At 41.8% G+C, this 18608-nt stretch overlaps 1 protein-coding gene across 8 annotated transcripts in view; it reads left to right on the forward strand.

Annotated features, from left to right (window-relative positions):
- Positions 1-18608, forward strand: part of Fbxw11 (F-box and WD repeat domain containing 11) — a 97165-nt gene that overhangs the window by 20118 nt on the left and 58439 nt on the right. For 4 of the 8 annotated variants that reach the window (XM_021211408.1, XM_029546610.1, XM_021211407.2 and 1 more), the window contains one exon: positions 15203-15304. The exons of the other annotated variants lie outside the window; for them this stretch is intronic. In XM_021211408.1, coding sequence (XP_021067067.1) covers positions 15203-15304 — 102 coding nt within the window. The remainder of the gene's footprint in view (positions 1-15202; positions 15305-18608) is intronic. 8 annotated transcript variants of the gene reach the window in all.

Below are 18608 nucleotides of genomic sequence, written 5' to 3' on the forward strand. Positions count from 1 at the left end.
GATTTCTGAGTTCGAGGCCAGCCTGGTCTACAAAGTGAGTTCCAGGACAGCCAGGGCTACACAGAGAAACCCTGTCTCGAAAAGCCAAAAAACAAACAAACAAACAAAAAAACCAGACAAACAAACAACCCCCCCCCAAAAAAAAAAAAAAACCAAAAAACCCCCACAAAGTCCTGGGGTTGAGGATTAGCTTAGTAGTAGTGCCTTGCCTGAGTGGGCATGGCTTTGAGTTCAGTTTTCAACACTGGAAACAAGATAAAAACATGTAGTATGACTGCTACTCAGGATATGATAGAGATTATTTCCAAAGCCCTTGAAGAGTTACTAATGCCTGCCAGCTCTCACAAAGGTGTATATAGGTTATCCGTGTCTCTTTAGCCATATGTTCATATACTCTGCCCATAATTATATCTGCGAAGTTCTCCTATTTTGTGCATCTGGAATCTTTGACCCTTTGCATTTTCCATTTCTAGCTCATTGCTCTTTTTATTAGGTAGCTTGAATTAGCTGGGCCGCTGAGAACTTGAGTGCTGTTGATAAACAATGGAGTTGCTTCCAATTTTTGGTTGCCCCTGTAGATAACACTTTTAAGTAGACAGAATCCCAAGTTTCTGATGAGTATATAGCTCTGAGATAGAAACGTTGGCTTGTGGGTGGGCATTGATGGGCATAGGGAACTTAAATAAGACGGCTGGCATAGAAGAGTTGAGCTGTGGATAACATTTTGGGAACATAGAAAAGACGGCTCAGGTGTCTGAACCAGTTGCAGGTGTTAGTCCAGTTTAAACTTCTATCGCTAAGGTAGAGTTCCACTAGAATCCATCACCTGATGGTTTACTAGTCCTTGTTGGTCTGCCTCATGAATGTGTGCTGTTATCTTTATTGTAGCCTTTATTTGCTTTTTATTTAATTAGGTTAGTAGAGTTGATGTTTAGTTAAATATACTATGTATTTTAAGTGTAGTATTTTCAGAAATACATATGCTCATACACTACCATAATCAACATATGGTTCATTTTTATGCTTTTAAAACCTTCCTCACTTTCCTTTGCAGTCATTACCCTTCTCCCAGCGTCCCCAGTGTTCTGCTTTCTGTAACTGTTGGTTAGTTCAATCTGTTCTGAAGTTTCACATGGATAGAGTCATTTAACATTATATATACTGTGTACTCTGGTATGTTTGCTTTGTTCTGCTCAGCATGGCTTTAAGACACATTAATTCATCAAAAAATCTTGAGAGAGATGGGAGGGGCAGGCTGTGCGTTGTGTTGTGTGAATGTATGCACATGGATATGCCTTGCTCCCTTCACGTTGGAGTTGCAGACATCTGTGGGTTGCTGGTTTATCATGTGGGTGCTAGAATGGAAGTGTGGTCCTTAGGATCATGCAGCAAGCACACCCTTTCTTTCCCACTGACAACCATCTCTCCAGCTCCAAGAATTGTTCGAGTTCCTTTTATTGATAGAGGGTTTGTTAGTATTGTTTGATTTTTTTTGGGAATAGTGTAAGGGAGCATTATGTAGATTTTTGAGGGTGTTTGTTTCTAGGTAGATGTACTTAAGAGTGTAATTGTTGGTACAGCTCAAATTCAAAGAGAAAAAAGCCTCCTTTATGCGCTCTTAAGAGTTTTGAAATTGTGTGTTTGGGTTTATCTTACATCCTCAGTTCTCCAGTTCTTTGCATATTCCTACCAGGGATCCTGTTATTCAGTTCAGTTCCAGTGCTATTTGGTGTTTGTGTTACATCCCAGCTTGCTCTACTTCAGACAGCACTTCCCAGTCCCCGCTTGCCTTGGGAGTTCCCACAGCCTCTTTCTCATGCTCGGTAATGTGCTACAGTGGCACAGAGAATTCAGGGAACACTTTACTTAGGGTTGCTAACTTTATGAAAGGATATTATAAGATTTATTTACTTTTATTTTACAAATGAGTGTTTTGCTTGCATGTATGTTTAGTGTCTGAGGAGGCCAGAAGAGGGCGTTAGATTCCTTGGCACTGGTGTTATAGACAGTGTTGCCATGTGGGTGCTGGGAATTGAAGTCAGTGCCCTTCACTACTGAGCCATAGCTTCAGCCCATGAGAGGATATTATAAAGGATACAAATGCACCATGTGATCAAGAGGTGCCAGAGGTGGTTGTCTGGCAGCTCCTCTGCCAAAACAAACCTTTGGGAGTTCCCTTACTCACAGAAGCTCAGGGCTGGTTGAAAGGGCTGATTATAGATAGGAAGTGGCCTTCCCCTTGCACTTAGGGAGTTCCAAGTTTTCGAAGCCATTGTCCCTGGAAGGAGGCAGAGGGTCCAGCAGAGAATCTGGGATGAACTGTGCATTCATTATACCACTACACGACCACATGTGGCTAGAAACTTTGAATCTTCTCCAAAACAGTAAAATATGCTTTTATTTTCTCTAGCAACATGCAAAGATTTCATTTGCTTTATACTCTTGTGAGCCTTTGCCGTAGTCCTCTTTAATTTTGGTTTAACCTTGTGGTTTCACCTACAGAGTGACTACGGATGTTCCTAGGCTTTTGTGTGCTTGTTGGCTACTTATATATCTTGTAATAGATGTGTCATTTTATGCCTTTAATACCAGCACTCAGGAGGCAGAGGTAGGCAGATCTCCTAGGGCTATGTTGTGAGACTCTGTCTTAAAAAAACAAAACAAAACTTGAGTGTGTGAAAGGACAGAATTCCACCAAATTAACGCAGAGATCTTGATTGGTTTAAAGCTGCATTTCTAGGACCGGGCAACACTTCATTGCACATGTTGCACACTCAACACAGTGATGGTATTGAGTAAGTGAGGGAGGAGGCTTTGTTTCCTATCGAGAAGGCTGAGGCAGTTGGTTTGGTCAGGGTTGCTTCTTTGTGGTCAGGGAGATGAATAATAGAAAACAACTGGTGTGTTAATGCCAGGTCAGTTTAGGGTATATGAGGGATAGATTAAAGATTGGACTGGAGGGACTTTCTTTGTCATGGCAGTTTGGGAAGCTTGTCTGGTTCCCAGGAAGTTAAGATAATTTGGTGACATGGAGACATTAGCATGGGCTACTCCACATTGATTTTTAGTCTGATCTGATAGGGCCCAGTGAAGGAGTTCGGTTCCTATACTGGCCTCCTGTAATTTTTACTTAAATTTAATTTATCTTTTCTTTTTTTTTTTTTTTAAAGATTTATTTATTAGTGTATGTGAGTTCACATACATATTAGTATGTGAGGGCCTCAGATTCCATTATATACGGTTGTGACCCACCATCTGGTTGCTGGGAATTAAACTCAGGGCCTCTGGAAGAACAGTCAGTGATCTTAACCGCTGAATCATCTCTCCAGCCCCAATTTATATTTTCTTTTGCAGAAGTATCTACTGCATTTTAGAAAGAAATAGAAATAATATGAAGCAAGACCAAAACCCCCCAAAGCTCCCTTGATGACTGCTTTTTCTTTCAGTGTGCTGTGGTGCTTTCTAAGTATGTGGTCATTGACATAAAGTAGAGCTTCCTAGTTTTAGTGTGGATGGAACGTTTTAGACAGTTTCAAACACTGTCAGCAAAACTAATGACTCCAAGGGAAGGTAAACTGGAGTTTAAGAAGGTTTCAGCCTGGATTTTATAGAATTTATTTTAAATTTAATTAGTTTTATTGAGACAGTGATTCATGTAACTGAGTGGGCTATGATTACCCTGCTTCCACTTGGGGATTGCAGGTGTGCATACCTCACCAAGTCTCTTATTTGTTTGGACAAAATAATAAAGGTTTTTTTGTGATTTTTTTTTTTTTTTTTCCAGTTGAAAGTCATAGAAAACTCAAAACTGTTTGAAGCTGAGAAAGGGAATTTCTAGTTTAGAAGAAAGGCTCCTGAGGATCCAGGTTGGGCATGGAGTCTTCAGCAGCCCTGGTTGCATCTCTGCCCGGCTTAGTGGGGAAGAGATTTCTCATTTGGCTCCCACACAAGTCCTCTGATTCAACCTTGGCATGTGTGAGCACACTGAAGCAGTGGCTGACTATGTGATGTGGTAGAACACTGTGGCTGTTCAGCAAGTCTGTAGACTTCTTTAAAATTGCTTTTTATATGTGCATTGTGTGTGTGTTGTCTCTATTGGAGTCTTTGGCATGGGTGTTAAGGACAGTTGTGAGCTGCTGCGTGGGTGCTGGGAATTGAAGCAATGTCCTTTGGAAGAGCAGCCAGTGCTTTTAATTGATGAGCCCTCTCTCTAGTTCATCCTGTAGACTTTTCTAGAGTTAGCTTGCTGATTATTTGCTTACTCAACAGGTATTATTGTGCTTCTGTTGCATACAGATTCTGTGAGGACCTGAGAACACTATTCTATAAATTGGTTTATTTCTTGCTGATTGTTTATAATCTTCTATTTCTTATAATAAAACACCTTGTTATAACAAATATAGTTTTTGAGGAAAAATTAGTGGCTTTTAAATTTTTGTTATATTTAAACCTATTTTTGACTTTTTAACTTTTTTTTTTTTTTCCCCTTAAGACAGGATTTCTCTATGTATCCCTGGCTGTCCTGGAACTCACTCTGTAGACAAGGCTGGCTTCAAACTCAAAGGTCCTTTCACCTCTGCCTCCTGCATGCTATATAATTAAAGGCATGCACCACCTCCATCAAGCTGATTAATTCCAAAGAGGCAGTAATCTCATTTTCTTAGCCTCTGCCCTCATCTCCCAACTGTAGTAGCTGTTTCTGTAGACTCCACGTGCAAACGCTCATGGAGGTCAGGGATCAGGGTTGGTTGTGCTTTCAGATGCTGCCACATAGGGTTTTGAGCCAGTCTCTCTCTCCTCTCTCTCTCTCTCTCTCTCTCTCTCTCTCACACACACACACACACACACACACACAAACACAATGGCTATCAAGGCCCTTTCAGCACCAGCATGCAACGAAATCCCTGGCTTCAAGTATTGAGAAGTCTCCTTACCTACTTACCTGTAGGAAACTGGAAAAGTAGCAGGAATCTCTTACTGAGGCCAGGCTGAAAGACAAGCTCAGTTGTTCTGGGTGCCTGTTCTGTGGGCAGTAAAGCACACAGCTTTATTACTTAAAATCAGTTAGAGTATGGGAACAGTAGCCATGTGGGAAAGAAAAGTGTGAATTTAATTACAAAATTATGGACTGGTGATATGGCTCAGGGAGCAAAGGCAGCTCCTGACTAACTGGATTTTATTCTGGGAAAGCGGAAAGAGAGAGCCCATTTCTCTAAGGTAGACTTGTCACGCACTGTCTACATAATACACTTGCACACAAAATCAGTCAATACAAATGTAATACAGAATTTAAGTCAAGGGCTAATAAAATGTGCCTACCCCATGGCAGCCAGGCTTGTGGTTCTTCACTTCCAGATTGTTCTCTAAGAAGCAGGATTTTGATCACCACTGCTTTCTAAGTCTGCTGTCTGTAAAAATGAGAGGATTGAGGAGGACCTGCCATTGAGGTGTGTGTTTATTTGGGGAAGTAGGGCCTGATTAACTTCTGAAGTTGTTAATGTTTAGAGCTTGTTTAGATGGTGTTCAGATTTGTGTCCCAAGGATGCTATCAGCATCCATCTTCCCTCTTGCTTTTAGTTTAGTTTAGTTTTGATTATTAGATTTTGATTGTTTTCTTGGTTTTTCCCCTGAGACAGTGTCACTCTAACCCAGGCTGTCTGGAATTTACAGTATCATCCAGGTTGTTCTCAGACATACTGTAGCCTGGTCTGCAAAATATTGTGATCCTGCCTTCTGAGTGCTGGGATTACAGGATTGAGCTGCATCCCCAACTCATTTCCCTTTAAGCACTAATTCATAGTTTACAGAGTCAGGAATCATGTTAGATGGAGAAAGCTTGGGACAGTTTTGAAGTAGATCTACAAAAGATTTTTCAGATACCAACTGATTTCAGTACTGTGGATGTCAGTGAGGTGGGGTTTGTGGACAGCATCTGCACTGTAGGAGTTAGCCCCATCTCTCCCTTTAGTAAACGAGAAACCATACAGCATTGTTTACACAAATCACTTCCCATACCAGATTATTTGATTTTGTCACAAATGTTTGCTGAAGCATATAGTATACTGGCCTCTATAACAAATATTTTTTGAATAAATAAGTAAATGAATAGCTTAAAATGAAAAAGCTGATTGTCCCTGAGCCATCTTTCTGAAGCAGTCCTCTCTTCCTAGGAGAAACAAGACTATCATATGGGAGAATGTTTTTCCCATATGTTCTGTTGTTTTATATAAAACATGATCAGTTTTGCACCCTCTTAATGAAAACTTTGTGTGCTAGAATGCAGTAGAATCTTATGCAGGCATTTCCAAAGACTTGGCTTGTGAAGTAGAAGGCCCTGGAAGGGATGAAGGGATGAGGCTGTCCTTGTGCCTGTGGTGCTACATTCATCTGTTTTCTGTTGCTGGGACAAAATATCCATTTGCTGGTACTTTCCAAGAGGAGAGGTTTATGGAGGTGGCAGGGTTGGAGGCTGATAGTCCAGGATCTTTTGGTTTCTGATGAGGATCTTGTGACATTACAGATGTGCATATAATGGCAGGAGTGCATTCAGAAGAGCAACATCCTCTCTTGGGGACTGAAATCCCATGAACTACATCATTCTCAATGGGACAGTGTTCCATGACCTAACCACCTTCTAGGCCCTACTTAAAGGTCCACCACCTCATAGGCTATCATGCTGGTTAGCAAGTCTTTAGCACACAGGAGCTCTGATGGTACACACCCATGGAACCATAGCCAATGGAAAGGGAGGACATAGACAACGCTGTGGACTTGTCTCTCTACTGCTTGTCCTGTCAGATGGAAGTCCTCCTGGTGCTGGGCATGGGAAAGCAGAAGCTGCCACAGTCAAATATGGTTCAGTGTGGTTCCTCTTTGGTGGGAGATCACTGGCTTTCTAGCTGGAGCTCAGCTATCTGGTTGGTAGTCATAGGTGTGAAAGTGAAGCTGCAGTAGCGTCTTTGTGTACATTTCTTAGGTGTAAGAGTGTAGCCAAACCGACGGCTGTTTATCCCCATCTGCTTGTCACCTTCACTGAAGGTCAGGAACAAGTTGCTGTGATCAGATACCTGAGTAAGGATGGAAAGGCCAGTGTTTTGTCCTCAGGACGTCAGATCCCGAAGCTTGGATGCTCTATTTCCAGGTGTATGTGGTCAACTGAAAGCTTAAAATAAAAAGAATTGCATCTTATTCTGAGTATTTTGTATGTAATAAAATGGGACTATAACTTTTAGTCCCCAGTTAGGGTTTTTATTCACTTAAAGCTTTTTAAATTACTTCAGTGTATTGGAATTTTTTTTTTTTTTTTAATGAGTCTAGGTCATGGATAGGCTCCTGTTGGATGGTCCTTTTCCTATTGGTACTCCAAAGCTACTATTTGGTTCTTGTTTCTGGTGGTTTTATGTACTATTATGTTTAATATGATCTGATCTGATAGATGTCTTTGTGTTCCTAGATAATGTCTTTGTTTCTTCCCCTTATTATGGAATCTTATTTGTAAATTGATGAGTCATGAGTGCTTTTCAGACTGAATCCGTGTGGTACAGTTGCACCTCAGAGGTTATGCATGTCAGTTACCCAGCTACACTCCATTAGGGCTGAGGTAGGAGTAGCAGGCTGATACAGTTTGAATTAACCAGGGGATGTGCTAGTGTGGAGAGTTTAATATTAAACAGAGAATAATAGGTGGTGTAAATTAGAAAAGGAAATGGGTTTTGGAGTCAGATAGAATTCTAGATCTACCCCCTTCCCCCCTTTAAAGGTAGGATTTTACATACCCCAGGGTGGCCTGGAACTGGCTACTTAGTAGAGAATGGTCCTCATTCTTCTCCTCCTACCTCACTAGTGCAGTTCATGGTCCTCATTCTTCTCCTCCTACCTCACTAGTGCAGTTCATGGTAGGGCGGGGGGAGTCGGGGAGACATTTTCTTAAGTGGTGTAGCCACTGACAGTTTAGTTGTACATGTTCCTGTAAATAACCCACCACCCAAACTCCTATAGTAACCTTAATTAATCTCCATGTGCTACTCACAAAGCAAAAAGAATGGTTGGGTAACAGGTTATCCATAGAGTACTTTGCCAGCGTGTTTAAGGCTTGGGTTCACACTCTAGTATTGTAAAAATGAACAAACATAATAGAGAAAAAGAGGGGAAAGAAAAAGTGATTATCCTTTATCCCTCTTCTGGAGATGCCCGTGATAGCTTCGTGAGCTCGGGGGTTTGAGTGTCTTTCCCGGATCATCGCTCAAGATGAAGGAGCAGTGGGTAACAATGTGTTGGACTCTGGCCTTGAGTTCTAACTCTATCAAGTTGTTGTCATTGTTGGTCTGTTTGTATCTCTAAAATTCAGCAAATAGTAAGTTTCCTTTCCTTATTTCTTCCCTCTTCTCCCATTTCTTCTTGTCATTTCTTTCCTTATTGTATATGTTAGCTTGAAAATACTCTGGTGTAATATCAGTGACAAGTAAATATGCAGTTCTAAGTACAGTTGCTAAGAATTAAATATCAACTGTCACAGTCACATGACACATAGTTACTGTCTAGCTCTGTCTTTAACAAAGTGTCCTGTTTGAAAGATTGTTGCTATACATGAAGGTATGAGTCAGTATTGTATTTTTTAAAGGTATGGAAAATGCATTTGAATTGTGAATTGACTTTATTATTGGTGTGTGTGTGCACACGTGCTCACTTGCATACATGTGGGCACACATGCTCATATGAATGGGCCATGATGCAACTGGTAGTCAGAACATAGTTTTGGGGAGTGGGTTCTCTCCTTCCATTGTGTTCTCTAGGGGATTGAACTCAGGTCATTGTTTAACATCAGAAGCCTAAATTCAAGCCGGGCGTGGTGGCCCATACCTTTAATCCCAGCACTGGGAGGCAGAGGACTTCTGAGTTGGAGGCCAGCCTGGTCTACAGAGTGAGTTCCAGGACAGCCAGGACTGCACAGAGAGACCCAGAAGAAGAAGCTTAGGTTCTAAGTCTTCCAAGACTAGGAAAAGCTTTGTGGTTATCTGCCGATACAGACACTATTGTTTCTTGACAGGTGACAGGTCAAATAATTAGACACAATAGCCTGGTTCTTAATTTTGATTAATTATAATGCTTGCTATGTTTGTCTTGAGATGAGTGCTGTCTTAAGAGAAATTTGAGTAGGTCCTGCTGGCTCTTAAACCGAGGCTTAGAGAGCTGATGCTGGCTGGAGATTTTCAGTGTGGTGCTTGTTACTGCCCAGTGCCCTCCCTGAAATGGATCTTTTCTTTTACTCCTGTGTCTAATATTCCCATTCCATCAGCATGACTCCATTTGTTTTCCATCTCATTAGGAGGGTATAATGGAAGTCTTAAGGGGAAGAAAAGACTTGGACTCTGAGTGTTGTTGGGTACTGGCTGCTCATGTGCTGAGCGAAGTTGGCAGTGTGTGAACCAACAGTCAGTGCCTTGCAGTTCCCTGAGATAGCCTTTCACTTCTCCTCAGACTGTGTTTTTCCTCTAGCTGCCAGGACGCACTTCTCTGCTAACACAGCTGAGCACCTCCTACCGTTGTTGCTCCAGTGGTTTGATTGCTGAAGTAACACATTTTTGTGTGCAGCATGTGTGTGCCCATGTATGTCTCTGCACTCACGTGGAGGCAGTGCTGTCCTGTGTCCTCTACCTTAGCTTTTAAGACCCTATGTCATCAAACCTGGAGCTAGTGATGAGCTAGATGGATTGGCCAAGGACCCTTCTGCTGCCACCCCAGTGCTAGGGTTTCCAAGTGTGCACCGCTACAACAGCTTTTTTTACGTACTAGGTATCTGATGCTTCCCCTATTGAGCCCTCTTCCCTGCTCCGGATTTTTGAATTTTGTGATTTCTTGCTTAACAGAATTAAATGGTCCAACATTCATATTTATTGAACTTTAACAAAGTTTACAGTAATCTACTAAAGGAAGCTGTGGTTTTGTACTGTTTATTTCTACCTGTTATCATTCAGTTCTTTGTGAATAGACTGTCATCTTGTATTTGCTACATGTTCTAGAAACAGGTTTTTTTCTTGGAAGCTAGCTGTAGATTGATAGTGTGCTCCATTTCCTACTTGTTGAACTAAGAATCCATGACCTATTTTTAAAAGAGATTTATTATTTCATATAGTGCGTGTGTGTTGATGTGGGGGTATGTGCACAGGAGTGCGGGTGCCCATGGAGGCCAGAGTCTCAGATCCCTCTGGTGCTGGAGTTAGCGGGGTTATGAACTACCTCATATGGGTGCTGGGAACCAAACGCAGGTCCTCTGGAAGAGCGGTCAGTGCTCATAGCTGCTGAGCTGCCTCTGGCCCTACATTTCAGTACATATCAGCTCACTTTTGCCCATGCGGAACGTGTACCATTCTTAGCTCTACATATGCTTTTTATTCTTGAAATCTATCTTTTCTTTTCCCCTAACTGCCCCTACTCAACATTTCAGGGTTTCTTTCCTCCTCTGGATAGGTTGTCTATGTGTGATATATATGTGTTTTTTTTTTTTTTTTTTGTTTTGTTTTGTTTTTTTGAGACAGGGTTTCTCTGTATAGCCCTGGCTGACCTGGAACTCACTTTGTAGACCAGGCTGGCCTCAAACTCAGAAATCCTCCTGCCTCTCTGCCTCCCGACTGCTGGGACTAAAGGCGTGCGCCACCACGCCCGGCCTTATATGTGTGTTTGTACATTGTCCAGATATCTTCCTGTGTCTAGGGGAAAATCTTGGCTTTTTTTGTTTTACTTTTTTCTGTGCAAATAGTTTTATTGAATGAGGTGCGGTTGAGGACATTCAGCTAGGACATATCAGGCATCCTGACGTGACTTAGATGAAGGTAATGGTTGATTTGGTGAGAAGGGAATTACAGGAAATCAATGCAGATTTCTAAATCAAGAAATGATGACAGCATACCTCTGTGTATTGCTTTAAAAGAATTGCTTCTCTGAGAAGGAATCAGGGCAGAAGATTCGGAACAATCCCGTCTAGAAATAGACCAGCACTAGCCTTTGTGAGCACTGGCCAGTGAGAATACAGGATGGTAGCAACTACTTTATTTGATTTGTGGTTCCTATGGTAATTACCCCCTTTAATAAACTTTCAGCTTTTGAAAAATGTCAAAAAGTTGTTACTCTTGCCTCTTACCACCTTCAAGTGCTTCCCAGTTGGTGATGAATGTGGCAGAATCAGCAAGCACCGAGCACCTTTGGGCTCCTTGGCTAGTGTTTTGTTTGACATTAGAGTTGAAGAGGTATCCATCCTGATTTATATTTGCCTTTAATACTAGAACCTAGTATGAATAATTTCATGTTTTCTATGAATAATCTTAAATTAGAATTCTGGACATTAGAAGTAGTTAAATATGAAATTGTGACAAGTGTATATTGGAGATTTTATGGCCCCTGGGATGGTCCTTGTGAGAGTCTGTGGGGCTTGAGGATGAGGTTGTAAGAAGAAAGGCTTGCTTGGCATTGCTGGAGGTTGGTGACTAAGTAGGTCAGTACATATTTGTTCATATTGGTAAATACGCTAACGCTATTCAGGGTCAATTCCTCAGACCTATTATAACAGTAAAGATATTTAAGATATTTAACAATACACAGGAAGGGAGGGAGGAGCAGTCACATTGTGAACGTAGCTGATGAGAAGACAGTTTTTATTATTTTTAAAAAAATGACAACTTGAGTTTCCAACCAGTCCTGAAATTTAAATGAAAAACAGCTCAGATCAATTACTGTTAAGGTCCTAGCTGCATTTTATTTGATGTTCTTAGATTAGAGAGTATAGAACTTTTGGTTTTGCACCTATTCAAGTTGGGCTCGTGTCTTTCTGGTTTTTTTTTTTTGTTTGTTTGTTTGTTTGTTTTTGTTTTTTTTAGGCTCCGGGCAGCCTTTGTAATAAGGACTTTCTTATTACAAAGTGCATGGATTTCCTGCAGTAACCTTTTCTGTTGAGTAAAGACTGTTTCCAGCAGTGTGTCTGGCTAGTTAGTCACAAGATAACTGAGTGTGGGATGGAGCACTCCTGACGTTAGCCTTCTAACTTGCACTGTCTTAGCCCTCATCTTGCCCTGGAAGATTGCAGGCCTGCTGAGCTGAGAGGGGAGATGTCTGACTAGGAGGTTTTGGCAGCTGCTTTACAGCGCAGGTGGGAGGTGCCTGGAGCTGCTGTCTCTGCAGTCCCGCTCTGAGGCAGATTGTCAGCTGTGGAGCTGCTGTTCTAATTTAGGATTACTAGGATCAGCCCAACTCAGGCCTGACAGTGTGAGGATTTTAGACAAGAAGTTGCATCTCTTTAAATCCATTTTCCTATTCTGAATATTGGAAAAGTAATGTGCATAATGATGGAAGTGCTGGTGAGCTGTGGTTGGCAAGGCGACCTAGTCACATCTCAGGGACCACTGCTGTCATTCTACAGCATCTGTGGTGGGTGGTAGGAGATAAGCTCCCGGAATTAGGCCTTTAAAGGTTGGGTTGTTTTGGTTTTTTGCTTTCTAAATAAGAGTTGGACGTGCTGGCAGACACTGGGAAGGCTCAGGTTAGAGGAGCATGAGGTTGAGACTAACCTAGGCAGCACACTGAGAGTTTGTCTCAAAACAATCAATCAAAGCGCAAACAACACCAAAAAGGCGGGGCAAGTAAGATGTTCAGTAGGTAAAGGTGTTTGCTACTCGGCCCAGATGACCTGGATTCTGTCCTGGGAACCCTTTCAACCACATGGAGGACAAAAGGAGAGTACTGACAGTTGTAACCGATTCCTGGACCTCTAGGCCTATACCATGGCATGGTGGTTTTGTTCTCAGTCCCCACCCCCAAATAAATAACACTTACAATAATAAAAGAAGCCAGAGCAACAAACACAACTCTTCTCTGGAATATGTCAATTTATCTCAGACTTTAAAAATGGTGTGAATCAGGGTTAGGTGTATAGTTCAGAAGCAGGATGCTTTCCTGGAACTCACGAGTAAGTTTTATATGACCGTTTACTGAATGAAATGAAAATTGATTGCAAGTGAGCTTCGTTAATTTGGTATTAGTCAGAAACTGCTGCTGTGATCCTCTTGCTTAGGATCTGAGTGATTTTGTGATTCAGCAAACTAAACAGTTGAGGAAGAAACATCAATCTGTGGGTAGGGATTGGACTCATGAATCACTTGCCTGGCATGTGCAAAGGTTCTGGGTTTAGTCCCAGGACTGCCAAAACGAAAAACAACAAAATCACCAAGAGAGTCCTAAGTTGAACTATTGAGGATATTTGGGACTTTATTTAACTTGAATAATCCATGTAATGAACATGTGATGTGGGTCTTTTCTCTGGCCAGTCTGATAGAACTACTATTCCAACTAATATGTGTAACAATTAATGTGTGTAACGGGGCCTCCGGGTAGAGAGCTCATTGTAATAGAATCACTCACATGCCTATGGACCTTAGAAAGCTGGTGTTCAAGCAGGTCATCTGTAGACTGAGATAGTGTGCTCTTCAGGACTTAGTGTGAGACTTTGCCGTGACAATTGTCATAGTAGGAACAGGTTAGAGGAGGTCAAGAGATGGCAGCTACTTTTATTGTATTTTACAAAGGTGTTCTCATGTCCTTCTGTGGTTGCTTCTCTCTGTTGCAAAATGGTTGGACAACAGACTCTGTCCTGTAGCAGCAGACGCTCCCCACTGTATCTCCCAAGGCAAGCCTTTAATAAGTTAAGTACTCAGGTTGGAATGTGTGATGGCTTTCATTGCTTAGAGAGCTCTGCTGCTACTCACTCCGTTTGCTGGCTTTGGTTTTTGTGTCCTGGATTCACATGCCTTTCCTAAATAAACTCAAAATTCTCTACATTATGAGTTGAGCTGTAGCTAGTAAGTAGGAATTGGGTAAGAACCCCAGGTCTATCTGATTTCAGGCAAAGCTTGCTTTGTTTATAATACATGTGTACTGATTGTAGAGGTTACTAGTGTAAGCCAGGGAGCCGGAGGAACAAGCGTGGCTTGGGCCTAAGATCTATAGAGTAGTTTAGGAGAACTCAAGCACCTATCTTCAGGGTCGGCTTATTTATTTATTTATTTATTTATTTATTTATTTATTTATTTATTTGAAAATACTAAATACCAGTGTGGTGGTTACTATATATTAGCTATTGTATGTGCTCAATTTTACATTACATTTTCTTAATTCCTTTGAAAGCAACAGTTTTTTTTCTTTAATGGTAGAATGGAGTCAATGAATTGATCTTTTAATTGTTTTGTTTTGTTTTGTTTTTCTGAGACAGGCTTTCTTTGTGTAGCACTGGCTGTCCTGGAATTCTCTCTATGTAGAACAGGCTGGCCTTGAACTCACAGAGGTCCACCTGCCTCTGCTTCCTGAGTGCTGGGATTAAAAGTGTTTCTTCCCACTGGCTGGCAAGCTTTTAATTCTTAGTCTTGTCACCAAGTTTGTACATAAAGTCCAGAATGAAAAGTCACAGGTCACAAAACTCTTCAAGTTTTTTTCTCTGAGAATGCAGAGATGTTGATGACCATGAAAACGAGGTGTGCGTCAAGCAGTTTTAAGTGCCTGTGTCTATCACTGATCTGTCTTTTCCCTTGCCTCATTCTCTTAAGTCTCCTGCAGTTTTACTGTGAAGAAGTGTAAAACTGTATTCACATAATGAATGTTAGGTCACCAAAGTTTTTCAGTAGAGGAGTCATCTAGGTCTTAAAAGAATGTGGGATTTGGTAGCCAACAAACTGAATCTGGCTCCTCCCTCCTATGCTTTATGTCCTTGTGCAGATTATTCAACAATTGAGTCTCCCTTTTTTATAGTGTGGTGTGGGGGACAGGGGATCCACTCAGAAGGCCTGCTTTTGTAGTTTCCTAAGCAGTTGAGACTGAGATAGAGCAGAACTCCTCCATAGGTCTTGTGGATTGCCGCTCTCCCCGGTGGCCTTGCTCATGTTCAGACTCCCAGTTCCATCTCGGGTTTTCATTTAAGCATTCTCTGCCTCTTGATTCTGTTTACTGTATCCTGTGAAACGAGTGGTTGGCAGCGCAAAATCCCTGTCCATAAGACAGAAAAGGGCCTGCTCCCCAGGGTTCAGGAAACTTAGGACCGTCCTTGTCCTCTAAACTGCATGGGTGCACCCCTGCCCTGACTAACTCTCAAGCTGCCTGTGTGAAGGAGTGACTTGTTGCGGCCTCTAACTGCTTCTTCTCTTCCTTCCTTTTTGTCATCCTGCAGTGTTCTGTGCCAAGGTCTTTGTGGCTAGGCTGCGCCAACCTGGTAGAGAGCATGTGCGCACTGAGTTGCCTGCAGAGCATGCCCAGTGTCAGATGTCTCCAGGTGCCTCTCTTCTTTCTTGTTGTAAATGTGTTTTTACGTATGCCATGAACATTTGTTGAAACTTGAAGTAGTGTGTTTAATCCAATGTTAAGTCTGCTAAATGTTCTGTGTAACCCTCTGCTTTCCTCCAGCCTGGACACCCCCATGGAGTAGTACTAGGAAGGCCCTTCTGAGCAAACAGGTCTTGAAGGGTCCTTTCTTGCTCCCTTTTCTTCTCCTGCCCTTTAATTCTTTCCCCCTCACTTCAAAGTTGTGATTCTCATGTTTAATTGTTAAACCTTTGAAAAAACAAAACAAAATACTCTGATATTTCCCATTTGGCTGCCTTTAACAGTTTTGAGTTAAGAGGGTTTCATAATTAAAACAATTTTCTGTTTTAAAACATCTTTCGGTTTACCTCTTCTCCTTCATTAAAAAAAAAAAAAAAAAAAAAAAAAAAAAAGAGAGGGGTGGGACTCGCCACTTAACCCTGTACTGCAAACCTCACAAATGGGGGTTTATGAAGAACACAGCTTTATGCTGCTGGGAACCATCAGCTTGAGCCAACTCCAAAACAATGACCAGAGCTGATACCTGTCCTCAGTGCCCACCCAGTTTTCCAGGCCAAGGCCAGCAGAGAATTCCACAGATAAAAGTAATATTGGGTGGGGATTTTGGATGGATGGGGTGGGTTGCTTAGGATAAAACTGTTAGCAGGAGTGCAGTTGATGTCAGATCCTGATAAAACCAAGGCCGAACAGTCATGCCTTTCATGGGAAGCTCCATTTAGAGAGTGTGTTTAATTCAATGTGTCAGTAGCAGTATCAGCTTTTATTACTGCATAGTTCATATAGGTTGGTATAACTTTCTTTTAAAAGCAGTATTAAATTCCTGGAGTCCTGATGGTACTGCACAGATATTAGGAAATGAGTCAGAGGGATATTGATGGCATGGTTAATTTCACGGTTTTTTCTCAAGGCTTGCTATTCGTGGGTACAGTTTTTAATTGGTGCTAAGGGTTTAGAAGGAAGAAATTTCTTTTATATTGATGTTGAGCCATCATTTGCTTATTGGCCAGCCTCTGAGTAGCACTAGTGTGGTTATTGATTGAAATTGCTATCTTTATAGACAACTGTGCTGGCACTTCATTACCAGCTAGATGGAGTTTAGATTCCACATACTGCCCAGTTCTTAGGTCTATGGAAGAAGATAGTTTACAGGTCTGGGATGTAGAATTGAGTGTTTCTTTCAGGCTTCTTGCCTTCAAAGGGCAGTGTTGCAGTGATCTCTCTCCTTGGTGCCACAGAATGGCCATTTGCATTATAAAAGTGTCTCTTCAAGGGTTCTTGAGGGTTGCCCTTGGTTTATAGTGGGCTGACCCAGTTTTAGCCAGAGCTGGCAGTATAAGCAGGGGGAGAATTGTAGTTATAAGTCTAAGTTATGAATCTGAGGTTCTCTTTGCTACATTCAGTTAAAATTATAGGGCAACATAAGGCACTAGGCAGAGCGCACCAGGCAGTGTGTCCGTACCGTACTGTACTGTGGGTTCTCTGGAGGTGCTAGGGAGTGGGAGGAAGTACAGGATTCTCGTAAAAATGGGAAGTGCCTTCACAGTTCTTCGGAGTCACCTTCCTCTGAGGAAAAAAAGATGAAACCTTGCCTTCATCTGACCTTGTTTGAATGAATAGGAGCAATATTGCCTTTAGATGCATGTAGGGAATTTTGATTATTAAGCTTTTACTTTGACTAGCCTATAATTAAAGGCATGTAGCTTAGTGAGATGAACTAAAGGGCTTAGCTGCCTGAAGTTTGCAAATTGTTATTTTGTTCTGTGTTAAAATGAACTGGGAAGATTTCCTTTCTTTCCACTTACTTGTTTTATATAAGTATTGTTGGTTGCTTATTTTAAACAAAAATATGTATGTGGAGTTATTTTAATTCTTACCTTTAAAATATAATTATTGTTTTTTAAATATAATTATTGTTCTGACTTCTGGTGCTGGGGATTGAACCCAGGGCCTTGTGTTTTCTAGGTAACTGCCTTGTCACTGAGCTCCAGCCTTGCCCTTTCCTTCCCCATCTCTTGTCTATGTGGCGAGAACCTCAGGGCTGTGCTGCAGTCTCCAGACAGTGCCAGAGCATCTGTTGACATGCTTAACGTTTGTTTTATTACAAAGATGCCTCTCCTTGACCCTGCATGCCTCAACAGAGTCATTGAAAAAGACTAGAAGAGGTCGCCTTTGCTTGGGCTGTAGAGGTCTGCAGCAGATACACTGACCCTGTCATAACCTCTGCTTTCAGTCTACTGTCCTATGTGTTTGGCTGTGTACATTTTGAGAAAGCAGGAGTGAAAGTAGTGATTGTATTTAGGCTTAATTTAGGTCCTGTAGGGTTTGCCATCAGAGAAGGGGCTAGCAGTCTTTTACCAGGTGTATTTGATGATTCACATCTATTAGGTTTATGGCAACCTGTGGGATGCAGGAGTTACTGTCCCCATTTTCCTTATGTGGCAACTGAGGCAGACGATGTAGCTCCCAGGCTGAGATGATATGTGCTGACTGGCTTACGTTTCTAAGACTGGGAAGTGCTGGAGCAGGTGTTTGAGACCATGGCTGCCTTGGTGCAGACTCTCTTCCCCCATACTGGTTTTTAAATTTCTCTCTTCCTGGTTTTTTAGTATAGCTTCATTTGTGGAAATTGTACTAGTGATAAATAATGTATGTTTTCTTTAGTCATTATTAATTTGAGACTAAAGTAAGAAAAACATGCTAAGTTCAAGTATTCCTTTTGCCAAAAGGAATACTCCTGAATCTTAGAGCTAGGAAGCCTGAGTGGACTTCCCAGAAAGTACTGCCATGAGTGTGTCCCTGGTGTGCAGTGCAGGGGCCTTTCTCAGGTGTACAGAAGAGAGAGAGGCACAGCTTGTTTCCTGCTGTCAAGGAACTTTGTGTAGTAAGCAGAACCACAGATCAAAATCCAGACATGTGTGTTCATGCATGCAATAAAGCTCTGAAGTTAGCTAAACCTACGTACACTCTTAGAATCATGTTAGCCAGCTTAAACTCGGTTCACTCTCAATGTTGTAGAACTCTTGGCTTGAAGAGTCTGCATATCTCAGAATCTAGCTGAGCTGAGGCAGTATCATTACTTCACAAGCCCAGAGTTGACCAGTTGCTTCTTAGGTCAGATAATCCAAGGACCCTGACTTATCATGACTCTGGCCTGAGGTTAGCACTCACGGCATACCTTTTGTTTTCTACCTTCTATGTGTTGTGACCTACGATTCTTGGTTTGGTTTTGGTCCTGAGATTGACCCGCAGGCCCT

The sequence above is a fragment of the Mus pahari genome, chromosome 14 (assembly GCF_900095145.1).
Source record: "Mus pahari chromosome 14, PAHARI_EIJ_v1.1, whole genome shotgun sequence".
In the NCBI taxonomy this organism is placed as follows: Eukaryota; Metazoa; Chordata; class Mammalia; order Rodentia; family Muridae; genus Mus; species Mus pahari.